At 40.3% G+C, this 13,893-nt stretch overlaps 1 protein-coding gene across 1 annotated transcript in view; it reads left to right on the top strand.

The window, feature by feature from the left end:
- The window catches only part of mtor (mechanistic target of rapamycin kinase), a 141,472-nt gene that overhangs the window by 111,768 nt on the left and 15,811 nt on the right, over positions 1-13,893 (top strand). Inside the window, 9 exon segments of the mRNA XM_034086211.2 lie at positions 2,682-2,797; positions 6,519-6,636; positions 7,128-7,325; positions 8,477-8,577; positions 8,755-8,851; positions 9,328-9,426; positions 9,515-9,637; positions 10,406-10,588; positions 12,699-12,833. Of these exon segments, the coding sequence (XP_033942102.1) occupies positions 2,682-2,797; positions 6,519-6,636; positions 7,128-7,325; positions 8,477-8,577; positions 8,755-8,851; positions 9,328-9,426; positions 9,515-9,637; positions 10,406-10,588; positions 12,699-12,833 (1,170 nt within the window).

The following is a 13,893-nucleotide window of genomic DNA, read 5'->3' as shown; positions in this document are numbered from 1 at the left end:
TTAAACTTCATGTTAAAAATGCTGGCCAGAGCAAATATACCATCTGGATCTCCTCTCATGCTCAAAGAATATCTGTCCCTCATTTTCTCCGCTGTGAACAACATTCCAAATCTGTGCAAGCTGCATGGCATGTAGTACGTGCTGCCTGCACTTTGTTCGGATCAGACAACAACATCTCACAGTTGTCTCGTTCCAGTAATAAAAACAACATAACCATGACCGCAGAGGAAATTACTCCAGTGAGCCAGCAATACAGTTAGGAACAGAAAAGTGTTGAGCCGTCCTGCTTTAGACTAACTTCTGGCAGGACAAATAAATACCAAGTATGACAAAGAGTGTGCCAGTCGATTAAACAATCTGTTTAATAGAGTGGTGCAGTGATGGCAGCGGACCCGGAAACTATCATAGTAAGTCACCCCTGAAAAGAAGCCAATGGGATTCTGATTTTGCTAACGCAATGCTATGAATGAACTACATGATGGTCACATGACTTCATGTCACCACCACACGCTAATGGTAGCTAATATTCGGCGTGATGGCGCTTAGTTTAATAACTTGTAAGCAACCATTTTATAACACATAAAAGTCATTTATCTGTGGGGTGTTAACTGATTTCATGTCATTACAAACCTTTATATAACCAGGTGAATCCCATTGAGATCATCGATCTCTTTTTCAAGGGAGACATGCTGCAAGTAGGTTCCACATGAAGACATAAAAACAGAAAACAACAGGAAAACAAAAAGAACATCATACAACATACTGTAGATACAGGGATTTACAATTTACATACCTAACGACATTTACAGGTACCAACAGTATCAGATTGCATAGCATCTTTCCGAACTTTAAAAACATGTAATGGAACCAAATTGCTCAGTTTCCATTATTTTTTGCAGACTGTTCCAAGTTAGAGGAGCTGCGCACCTAAAAGCTTTTGTCCCTAAGACAGTCCTAGCACTTGGCACATTTAACAAAACCACAGCATGAGATCTCAGGCAATAGCTACTTTCAATTCGTCGTGTGATCAGAGAGCAGATGTAAGATGGTAGTTTACCTAACATGGCTTTCTAGATGAACATGTACCAGTGACTGAGCCTCTGAACAGTTAGTGAAGGCAAACCTGCCCTGGCATACAGGGTACAGTGATGAGTTAATACTTTACAGTTAGTAACAAATCTTAGTGCACTGTGATAGGCGGCATCTAACTTGTTCAGGCAATGGGCAGGTGCATTCATATACAGTAAATCAGATCCCCATAGTCCAGCACAGGTAAAAAGGTCACAGAGACTAGCCTTTTCCTGGCCTCAAGTGAGAAACAGGACTTGTTTCTGAAAAAGAAACCGAGCTTCACCCTTAGCTTTCTAAGCAGGTTATTGACCTGAAGTTTAAAAGAGAGACAATCATCAAGCCAGATACCAAGGTATTTATAACAGACAACCACTTCAAGTACTTGTCCGTGCGTAGTAACAATATCTAAAGTGGTCTCCGGTGTCTTTTTGACTTTTGTAAATAGCATTACCTTAGTTTTTATCAACATTTAAAATAAGCTTAAGCTCAGAGAGCGGAGTCTGAATAATATTAAAAACTGCCTGCAATTTAACAACGGCCTCCTTAATGGAGGGACCTGCACAATACATCACGGCATTGTGCGCTTAAAAATGTAAAGTTGGTCCATCCACATTTTGACCTAAACTGTTGATATAGATGGAGAATAATAGTGGACCTAAAACAGAACCTTGTGGTAAATAAATGGTGAATCAAGCCAAGCTGTCTTTTGGTTATTTATTTGAAGCTTCAAATACACGACATAATAATTAATTGTCACCGGTCGGGCAGAGTATGGAAAGTCTGCCCGAGAGTGCGCAGAACAATGGAAAAGCAAAGGTTATATAGAAAAAAGGAGTGGGAGAGAGAACAATCTAGGTTCACACAGTCAGATTGTTGATGAGACATCCCGGTGGCCTTGAGTAGATAGACATAACGGTTCTCAGAGCAGGGAAGTTTGTGATGTCTCTGGCTGTGTATGAGTCTCCCAGTCTGCTGAAACAGCTGTGGCCTTGCAGAGACTGGGAACCTCATAAGAGAATATAATAGAATAATATTGGTAAAAGAACAACAAGAGGAAATAAGAAGCATTTGGTTTAAACATATGAAAGAATATAATAAGGATAATAATAAGGATGATAATAATAAAAATTCCCACTACATACACCATTTGTAATGTTTAAGCACTTAGAAGTGAGCCCATCAAACTGAACACATTGGGACCTTTCAGAGAGGTAATTCACAAACCACCCCACTGCATGGCTGGATATGCCAATACTGGCCAGCCTCTGATACAATGTCATAGAACAAAACATAAAAATCTCTTTAGCTTGTTTTAATCGATCAAACAACCAATCAATCAATCAAAAATACTTTTGTGTGCACCTGTGTTTTAGTAAAGCACATTTTACTCCAGATATTCAGTTTGACAGCTGTCATAAAAAACATTGACTTTTAGACAAACTAACCAGAGGGACTAAAACGCACATTTATTTCCTGAGTTTTAGGACTCATTTCTGCACAACTCAATAACCAAATTGATTCACAAAACAACCATAACCCAACAGACAGACATATTTCTCTCAATGACAGTCTTTACATGCTGTTGGTATTTGTTTTGTTTTCCTCTCTAGATTGATGCCTTCCAGCACATGCAGCACTTTGTGCAAGGGATGCAGCAGCAAGCCCAGCACGCCATCGCAGCCGAGGACCAACAGCACAAGCAGGAGCTCCACAAACTCATGGCCAGGTAGGAAAGTATCACAGTAACAGCAGCCGCTCACCGCCTAATGAGCCTTCTCACAGGACCAACTGTTTCACATGTCACAGTTTTTCACAAGCACAAATGTAAATAGTTAAATTATTAATGGCTGAATTCCATTTTGGGGTTAAGGATGTTGTTGTGGATGGGGGTTCACTGGGGCACCTAAATATAATTGTTAGTGTTATTAGTAACACCTGTGCTTTTCTTACTATGACAAGTCAAACTATCTGGCTGTGAAAAAGGCCAACGATGGATATCAAGTCTGGTTTTTTTCAAATGTGAGTATAGGTTTAGCCAGACAATACAAAAGAATAGAATTCCAGACCTTTTTCACTGCCATTTTATTAAGATTACATTTAAAAATATCAGTTAATTTTAAAGCGTAACACACATTAATGTATTTAGTAGACTGATATATTTCAACATAACAATTTCTTGATACCTTATCGAGACCAATCAGTACAATCTGCATGGGACTTCAGCATAGAAGCATAAAACGGTATAATACAGCAAGGCATTTAAGTTGCTATTAAAGGAGAAGGGGAGCAAAACAAATGTTTCCCCTTTTGTTTTGTCATAGGGAACTTCATTGTCAACTTACATATGTGTAGGAAAAAAACAAACAACAAGGGTTTAAAGAATACTGGGATAGAAACCATAAAACCTGAGGGAAAGTTAAATTCACCCAAAGTAATGCCAAATACTCATTATGTATTAAGATGTGGTTTGGTATTATAATATCTTAGAAAAACCACCCAGTCCAGCTCAATGGAGAACACACAAAGCAACATGCTGAAGGAAGGAAAAAGTAACCTCATGTATTGTGTGCCTTCTGCACAGTATGTTCCGCTTCTTTGCAATTAGTGTTACCTAATCTGGCATAGCACCTTTCTACCAGTCTATTGGCATCCTGTGGTCTTTTTCAAAGCTAGCCAGAACCTCTGAATTGTTCACTTCAAACTTCTCAATAAAGTCATGCCTTTTGGCAGTTTGTTCCACACAACCATGTATCACAAACCAGTGGAGGCGCAGTGCCTACAAGTATCAGAGACCAGGTGTATGTCGCCCACAGTGCTGGTGGTTTACCCCTCTCCCATTGGGTGTGCTCTTCAGCCCTGGCCCAGCCTTGGCACCTTTCCACTATCATCACATTGCCTCACTGACAAGATTTAAAGGCACATCATGTAATTACACATAATATTTAAATGCCCTTGTTCTGAAAATGTTTACATGCCTAATACAAATAAATATCTCTTAACGTTAAATGCTCCCATGACATATGACATGTTAACTCAACATATGTCTTTTTGCTTCACATGCCTAATAAAAACCTAAAATGCTCTCCCTCCTCCAACAACAGTCACCTTGCTCAAGTGTTTAGCCTTTGTCAACGTTCTGCAAGTTTTGCAAAACTGTATTGGCCGTTAACTCTGGTAAAAACCTAATTAAGAACAATATTACGGATGCGTTGTTTATACTGTATGTCCAAAGAATGCTTCACAACCCAGAATAATATGGACATACAGTATCCCTCATATCTTAATTGGAGAACTTGGGGTTTAGACATTATCGCAATTTCCAAAAGGTATGCTTGGCATGATCGTATCAAATTGAAAATATTGTCATATAGGAACACATTTTTGAATATTAGTGTGTATGTAAACTTAGTAACTTAAGAGGAAGATACAGTTTGGGTTCTGTTTCAAGCTATTGTCAACACAACAATATGTTTTCAAAGAATGGGACATTCCAATAGCAATCACATATTTTCAGATGTTGGTTTAGGGGATGAGACAATGGAAAATGTTGTATTTCCAAAATTCGTTGGGAATGACTTGAAAGAAGTTGTGAGCTCGGGAAAATATTAGAGGAAGATATTAAGCACTGTCTCATTTAGGGATTAAAGGTTAGCCGATTGCCAGCTAAAGGGAACAATATGTTTTTGTTTGTCTGCACTGCGTTGTGTACCATTTTGGTCAAAGGTCTCAAAACAAGCCAGAGTTGCTCCTCGTGAGCAGACAGGTATAATCCTATGTACAGTAAATCACACACTAGTCTCATCTGGACATGTTCACAAACACACAGCCATCATGTGCAAACCTCCCATCCCATAAATCATACATGACAACACAAAAGCGGGACAACAGGCAGAAGGGGCTTTTATTTTTGTTGCACTTTTTGCATATTCCAGACTGAGGAATGCATGTTGGGGAGAACACCTGTATAAAGTCAGTCAGGACGGGTCCTCTCCGGACATGCTGACACACTTTTGTGAATACAGGTCAGCTGCGTGGTATGGAGCACACCTGGACTGCTCAGTCAGACACTGGCATCCGCACAATCACACAGACGCCTCCTCTTTGCTTTCACTGCTATTTAAAATCTATAACCCTTGCGTCTCCTTTCCAAAATAAATATCCAACGTCCCCAATAACCCCATCCTCCCCTTGCTTCTTTCCCAAAACATATCAACCTGTTAAAAGTTTACGGAAACACTTTGGCACAGCTGAACCCATACTGTAAGCTCGCATGGAAAAGCACTCAGAAGACGTAATCCCGAAAGAGACAGCGGGCAGATAGGTCGACATTGCAGCGCTTGCCAGTTTCTCGGTTGAGTGTAGTTGTATGTGAATTATATGTCTTGGCACCGCCAAACAATACTAGCTTGACTGTAAGGATTTGTGTTTGTGAGGCTGATGGATGGGGCTAAGTCCTCCTCAGGGATGCCACAGGGCTCACTGTCGGGTTAAATGGAAAAGTGGATTGGATAATTGAAAATCTCCGGATGTGATCCCAGAAACGTTCAGCGGATAAATGCACTACTGCTTCCAAGGAGCAATATTTCTGACTGCTTGATATCCAAGTATCACATCAATATCTCACTTCTTTTTAATGTGCTGCCCTTGGGATGTATTCGATATCACTGCCAACTCTATTAGCAATGACAACATAAGCACTGTACTAAACTCATGGAGATGTTTATCTGTGATTTGTGCCTTTTCTTTCGCCATCCCTAATGCTGTCATGCAGCCAATTGAATTATTTGTTACTGCAGTGCTTCGATTAACAACATTGCCCTCCGACCTCAGTAACTTTTACTGTCTAAAAATAGTTTAAATGGTCTTTTATTACTTGGCGCTGGAGACGGCTGTTTTTCTTTTTGTGTGTCCGTCACTATGTAGGTCTGTCTTTCCATCTGTCCCATTCTTAAACGCCTTGAGGTTTGTTTGTTTGTTTGTTTGTTTGTTTGTTTCTTTTTTCAAATGTGGCAACGTCCATTTGGACTCATGGATGTACTGATAATTTGATTTTGGTGGTCAAAGGTCAAGGCCCCCTCACAAAACACATTGGGGCTATAACTCCAGAATTGGTATGCTTACTAAGACAATTTCATGGAATTGTCTAATAGGATAACAGACACGGATGTAAAGTGCAACTTGACTGGTTGACGGAGACATACAGCCGTAGGCGGGGATTTACATTTTTCTGCTGAATGACAGAAAATATCTAATATCGTTTATTATAGAAGTTCAAGGGCTTGTCATTGTCATTGGTTGGCTACCATAAGGCAGTTGGGTACCCAAGCATGCAATTATTTCGATGTTGGTGCACACTACGGAATATATTCTGTTATACTCGTGTTTTTATTAAATAAAGTAGAAATGTAATATTATTTATTTTCAATTTCTCCCTTTTCTTTATCTAGATGTTTCTTGAAGCTCGGGGAGTGGCAGCTCAGTCTGCAGGGCATCAACGAGAGCACCATCCCCAAAGTGCTGCAGTATTACAGCCATTCCACCGAGCATGACCGCAACTGGTACAAGGTCAGTTATCTCCCTTTTAACTCTAACCTTTCACTTTTGACTCTGTGGCCGCAGTAAAATTCCAGCTGTGTCGGCAGGAGGTCTCCCTGACACTGTGTCACCAGGAGAAATTAAGAAGCCATTGTATTGCCCTGAACATGTCATAACATCGTGTGTTTAGCTTCTGTCTGCACACGGTTCATTTATTTTGATTGTCAGATTGTGCCTCTTCTGATGCATCCAAGATACGAGCTGATGGAAAAGCTGACATGGCTGCCTATTTTTCTTGTCCATGCATGTGCTGCAGGCTACAAAAATGTCGGTCAACACACACATCCCTCTCCATATCCATTATTTCCAACTCTTATGTTTGGATCAGTATAATTGCAGCCCCCCAGGACAAAACTGTCCCTTAGTAAACTGGAAAATGACATCATGAACAAACATGCGAGTTGTTTCCAGTAACCACTTCTTAGAAATACTTCAACTAGTTTGTACCAATTTTCCCGCAGGCCTGGCATGCCTGGGCGGTGATGAACTTTGAGGCAGTGCTGCACTACAAACACCAGAACGCAGGACGGGACGACAAGAAGAAGAAGCGACACGCGAGCGGCGGCAGCGCTAACAGCGAGGCCAGCAACAGTGACAGTGAGGCGGACAGCACCGAACACAGTCCTGTGCCCTCGCCCGGACAGAAAAAAGCCAGCGAGGTGAGAGTGACAGAACATTAATCCCTATTCACACACACACACACACACACACACACACACACACACACACACACACACACACACACACACACACACACACACACACACACACACACACACACACACACACACACAACTACCTGCAAAGTACATTTTAGTCAAACCCTAACCACTCTGCTGTCCCTGGTTAAAAGTTATACATTTTGTAGGGTCGCTTGACTTGTGAAAATCTTAGTCGATTTAGATGATTGCTCCACAAAGAATCATGCAAAAGCACCACATTGAATTGTGTGTACGTTTCTTGGAAATAAGTCATCCAGCAGGAATAAGCATTAAAAAATGACTAATTGACAAACTCATTTTCATTCAAGCAAGACCAAAACAAGTATAGGTCAAAACAATGTAACAAGAAAACGAACATCGTTTTGTTGACTCATCCATTTGTGGCTTTAATCAACAGATCTCTAAAAGTGGGTTTTCACAAAGTATCATGCAAAGCACCACTTTAAAATGTGCATTTACCGGAGATGTGCTCATACATTTCTTGGAAATTAGTCTTTTGACAGGAAAAAGCATTTTTTTTAAATCCATAAATGGCAAATAATTATAAAGTCACAGAGGACTAAGCGCTCTGCACACCCATCCATGTTTAACACTTAGTGGTATTCTCTTACTACAGCACTCCCGGTGAAACCTATGTATAAGTTATAAGTTAGACAGCATGAGTTTTGAAAGACTTTTTCGCTAAAGAAAGTGTGTTAAATAACCCAACCATTTTGTTGACTTTTCTTTAAAGGATCTAATCGACAGATCTCTAAAAGTGAGTTTTCACAAGTTATCATGCAGGAGCATCACTCTTAATCTTGTGTTTACCGGAGATGTGCTCATAAGTTTGGTAGTAAGTCATTTACATTAAAAACCATTAGAGAAATGACTTAATTGAGTAAATAAAGCTCAGTCGCCTATGACCAAAACAACTATAAGTCAAGAATATTTAAGAGAGGGCAGCCCTATAATTTCCTAACTTAATTCATTGTGACTCTCCAGACTTTTGCCTTCCCAACGTTAAGTTGAAACCAAGAGTATCAGTTGTCCAATGTAGTGTTTTGTCTTGCTTTAAGAATTGTCTGTTGTGTGCTGTGCCTCCACAGGACCTATCGAAGACGTTGCTCCTCTACACAGTTCCTGCTGTTCAAGGTTTCTTCCGCTCAATTTCCCTGTCCAGAGGCAATAACCTGCAGGACACACTCAGGTGAGTTTAATGACTCTAACACACTCTGGGAAAAGAGGTCCAAGCAAACAAACTGCTCCCATATTCCCAGTCCAGAACACTGAGGACCTCTAGTGGTTAAATGTCATTGTACTAGTTATTGTCTTTAATCATTTGGAAGAAGATTGAATAGTGTTGTTTATTTTTTCTGCTGTTCAGGGTTCTGACTCTGTGGTTTGACTATGGTCATTGGCCTGAAGTGAGTGAAGGCCTGGTGGAGGGAATCAAGACCATTCAAATAGATACATGGCTACAGGTAAAACACACAGACACTATTACACACACAGAGAGAGAGAGAGATAGCATAGAGTGGATGAAATGTGCTAAATAAATTATAATAGTGAGAAGGTTTGACCAGTAGAAACAGTGGGGAGAGAAGTAGTCGGCTATAAAAAAATTAGTAAAAGTAAAAACGTACCTCAAAATGTAAGTAAAGTACTTGAGTAAATGTACTTGTTACATTCCACCACTGAGGAGAAAGGGGTAATGCCTCCTTTATGCTCCCTTCACTTACAATTGTATTAGCTTTTCTTTTTTAATGCTTAATGTCTTTCATTTTTTGTAAAGCACTTTGAATTGCCTTGCGTTGAAAAGTGCTATATAAATAAACTTGCCTTGCCTTGCCTTACAAGAAAAGATTTCTATAGTGTCAAGTCTTGCTTCACTTATGCTGTCAATTATATATATTTCAAAGGTTACTGAGTCTTTATTCAATGTTCTCTCCCTGTGCAGGTGATCCCTCAGCTCATAGCTCGAATCGACACTCCCCGAGCTCTGGTGGGCCGACTCATCCACCAACTGCTGACAGATATCGGGCGCTATCATCCACAAGTAAGTGTTCTCACACAATACCGCTAATGCTGTTTCATAACAGTATCAAGAACGCAGTTCCTATGGTAACTTCTCTGTTCCCCTCCAGGCTTTGATCTACCCGCTCACTGTGGCCTCCAAGTCCACAACCACCGCCCGACACAATGCTGCAAACAAGATCCTGAAGAACATGTGTGAACACTGCAACACGCTGGTGCAGCAGGCCATCTTGGTACAGAGATTTCATCATTTCCATTCATCATTACTCGATTAAATCAGCTTCATGAAGATACAAACGCGAAAAGCAAGGATCCTGCAAGGAAAATATCCTGTAATAAGCCAAACTATTTAAAGTGATGTTTTTTAGGGCCCTAGCACAGACAAAGGTTGGAGCAGAAGACCTATTGTAAACCCTAATGTTATTATTTTTCTTTTTACTTTTTATAGAAAGCTTAAACATGCTCCGAAACCAATTTTTCTTGCAAACCAACATTTTCATTTGAAGGGTCTCGTTCCTTACTATTTGTAATTAGTTTTTTATTAGCTTAGGTCTAAATGGGTGTTTTCAGTCTACAACAGAAAATGTATAGGATTTCTGTTGTCCTGATATCAACAAGGAGCAAGGGTAGCAAACGTTGTTGTTTTTTTTACTTTCACAAAATAATTATCAACTATCGAACCAAAGCTCCTAATTCTTGTCTCCTTCATTTTTTGTCCCAGATTCAAATTCTTGTTTTTGGACCCATAAAAGCAGCATTACTGGAAATCTATGAAAAAGTAGATGGTCTTTTGCTGTTGCAAACCAGTTATTTGCTCTCTTTTGGTTCAACTGTAGAGAGTTCAACCTTGTCTTTTTTTCTTTATGCTGTATATAGACATGTCATTTTCCTCTTGTAGAAGACTTAAAATAATATAAGATGTCAATATTTTCCATGATGCCTGATATTTATACCTGTGAGTGGGAGGGGCTGTATGATCAAACATGTTTCTCTTCCTCCAGGTGAGTGAGGAGCTCATCAGAGTGGCCATCCTGTGGCACGAGATGTGGCACGAGGGCCTTGAGGAGGCATCGCGCCTTTATTTCGGCGAGCGCAACGTCAAGGGCATGTTTGCCGTGCTGGAGCCTCTGCATGCCATGATGGAGCGAGGACCGCAGACCCTCAAGGAGACCTCTTTTAATCAGGTGCGTGCCAACTCAGATTGGGTTTGAATAGAGAAAAGAGTTCAGTCTGTTTTTGCAGCACCACAAACTAAACCCTCTGAATGTCTCCTGTCCATCGAAGATTAACAGTTGCACGACACTTGAATTAGGCACTATTTGTTGTGGGAAATCAACACTAATGCACTAAAGCAGGGCTATTCAATTACACATTCAGTTGGGCCAGATTTTATAACTACAAAATTCAGCTGGGCCAGACATTCAACGGCCTGTAAAAAGCGGGTAATGACACATTTTAAACCAACACATATTACTGCGATGAAAAACATGCAATTTTTATTCATTGTTCATCTAACAAAGTACATCAAAAAGTGCATAAAAACACAACAAATTAGCATTAATTTAACAGAATCTGAAAAAAGTGCACAGTTGTAGCATGAGATTTGTTTGCTTTAGAAGTCAAATATTCAGGTTTTTTTTTTTAACCAGGCACATGACAAAGTGCATTTAACTGAATACAATAATAGCAGTCTTAATAAATGTCCTCACATACAAAATAAAATTGGATACATATGACACATGCACATCAAAAAGTGCATTAACAAACAGTTAAAGAGCTCCAATGTAACAAAAAGAGGTAGTACTATAATTTTTTCACTTTTCAAGTAATAACAAAAAAAAATCATACGTTTTGGTCACAATTGACCCAGACACATTACAAAGTTCATTTAAATGAATACAAAAATAACTGTCAAACCCTGCACAAACCCATAACAAGGGATAAGGGTAAATAACATGAATGAATACTACACGTTTACTATAGTAAACTATGTGCTTACTATCACCTCATTTGTGATTTGTCATCGCTGACTTTTTTTTTTTTAACAAGAGCAGTGATTTTTGGCTCATAGGATGTCAATGCAATCCTAAGACATTGGTGAAGAGTGCTGTCAGTCAGGGAGCAGCGAGTGCTACTTTTTATTGAGTTCATGTGTGAAAAGCTTGATTCACATTTGTATGTTGATCCAAACATACTGAGCACACAGATCGCTACTTTCTGAACGTTAGGGAACTGCTGTTTTTTGACATCACTCCAAAACTTTGCTGGCCCGTTAGTGCGCTGCTCTTGTGCCATGGTTACGGATGAATGCATGGGACCACTTCCTTTGCTCTGGTTGATACGTCCCCCTCTATTGCAACAGTGAAGGGGTCTCTGACAAAGCCCATCACCTCTGTGGGCAGAGCAAGTCCATCCAATCAACCGGCAAAGTTATCTTTCAACCTCGCAATGAAATCTGTCATCACATCCGTGATTTGTGCAGGGGATGTGATGTGTTTGCGGAGCGTCGGAAAATGCAGCATCCGACCCGTACTCAAGTCGGTCGCGAAAAGGTACAGCTTGACTTGGGCAATGACTCGCGCATCTGCTCCACAAGATCAATGACCGATTTGTCTCTGTTTACGCTTCAGAGTTCCGAGAGACATATTTTAGAGTTGCTATGACCACCGTTACTAGCACCACTAGATACACTTTCAAAAAACGTGCTGCGTTGTGGTTTAGTGGTTTCTATGCAAGGCGGAGTGTTGCATTCATGGTCTGTAGCCTACTAGTGTAGGAATTTGGCTACTGGAGGCTGGGCCACTCGGGAGTTGGCTCTGGGCCGCATCTGGCCCGCGGGCCGCCATTTGAATAGGCCTGCACTAAAGGAACATTAACATTGGCTTCCCTTTCACATTACTCCTCTAAGTCACACTGTAAATAAAAACTTTGCAAAATCAATGACTAAATATTTATATCTTCTATTTAATCACAAAAGGAACTAATTATGTTTAATCACCACTAATGCAGTGTGAGTTTGTACACAGGACTATTTACGTCACAGCCATAAGTCATAGCGTTGACCCCGGCTCTGTGCGCAAGCACCATCAGATGTTTTCCATTCAGGCTGCCTTTGCACATGTACGCTATTAAATACAAAATATTTATCGAAATTCTAGATTAATCGAGTTGGAACAGTGAATTTGAATGCCTTGACATTCAGTTTTTATAGCTTAGGTTTGGCAAAGCTTTCTCGTTTAATTGTGTGAGTCATTGTACAGAGACAGAGAGTGTTTGTCTCCCTCCGTGCTGCAGGCTTACGGCAGGGACCTGATGGAGGCTCAGGACTGGTGCAGGAAGTACATGCGCTCTGGAAACGTCAAAGATCTGACCCAGGCCTGGGACCTCTACTACCACGTGTTCAGACGCATCTCCAAGCAGCTGCCACAGGTGAGGGAGACTGTGACACTGCACTCATATTGTGTTACTCTTATTTTTCTTATACAATTCAAGATTAATTTAGGATTACTGTCTGCACATGGATAATATAAATAGATGCAGAAGGGGATGAAGTACTCCTTTACTTAAAGTGGACCTATCATGTTATATTTGAATAATATAGTATAGGACCATACCAGGGTTTCCGCTAGGATTTTTTCTCGCCGGTCAAATGTCCGGGCAGAATTTATTTTACCGGACTAATTTGAAACTTACCGGTCATATTTCAATAATAATAATAGTTGTGTAGCAGAGTTTCCGTTAGCAGGTAATTACCGGACTATGAGCAGATATGCTTCAGTTTAAAACTCAATTCACGGGCTCATTTTTATATTGCTTCAGTTTATAATCGTAACAGATCGAAAAATTCAGATTCATTTTTCAATAAATGATTCCACAAACAACATAATTATTACATTCAAACAAACTACTTGTAGTAGATAATGTACATTATTCAGAAGTTTACATCAACTTTGAATAATAACACGGGAGAAACGGATCCTCTCCCTCCCCCTCTCTCTCCTGACAGCAGGTCAGTTTCTCATGCAGCTCGCTAAACAGAGGGCGGGGCTTCAGGTGATCCTGCAGAGCTGCGTGTCTCGGTCAGACTCAGCAGCTGATCTGATCTCTCTCTCGCTCCGGTTACACTTCACTCGCGTTTATGTCCATATCGATCAGATCCAGCTCTCCTGATCGGCCTTTATAGAGAGCACCGATCAAACTATTAAGAGTGAATATCGGCCGATAATGACCGGCGGCCGATCGATCGGAGCATCCCTAATTATTACCAGACATTTTGACCGTCAGGTTTTGAATTTACCGGTTTTTTATAAATTTTACCAGCTAAAAACCGGTAATTACCGGCTAACGGAAACCCTGGACCATACCTATATAAGGCACATTTATACTTTTTATTTTTCAAAATACCAAACCGATCATGGATTTTAGCCATTCCTCATTTCGGTCAATTTAACACTGTCTTTGCATGGGCTGATTCTGTGAGAACAGCACC

This window comes from Pseudochaenichthys georgianus, chromosome 7 (genome assembly GCF_902827115.2).
Source record: "Pseudochaenichthys georgianus chromosome 7, fPseGeo1.2, whole genome shotgun sequence".
NCBI lineage: Eukaryota > Metazoa > Chordata > Actinopteri > Perciformes > Channichthyidae > Pseudochaenichthys > Pseudochaenichthys georgianus.
The sequence above is the reverse complement of the archived record's forward strand: the minus strand, read 5'-3'. Positions and strand labels throughout refer to the sequence as shown.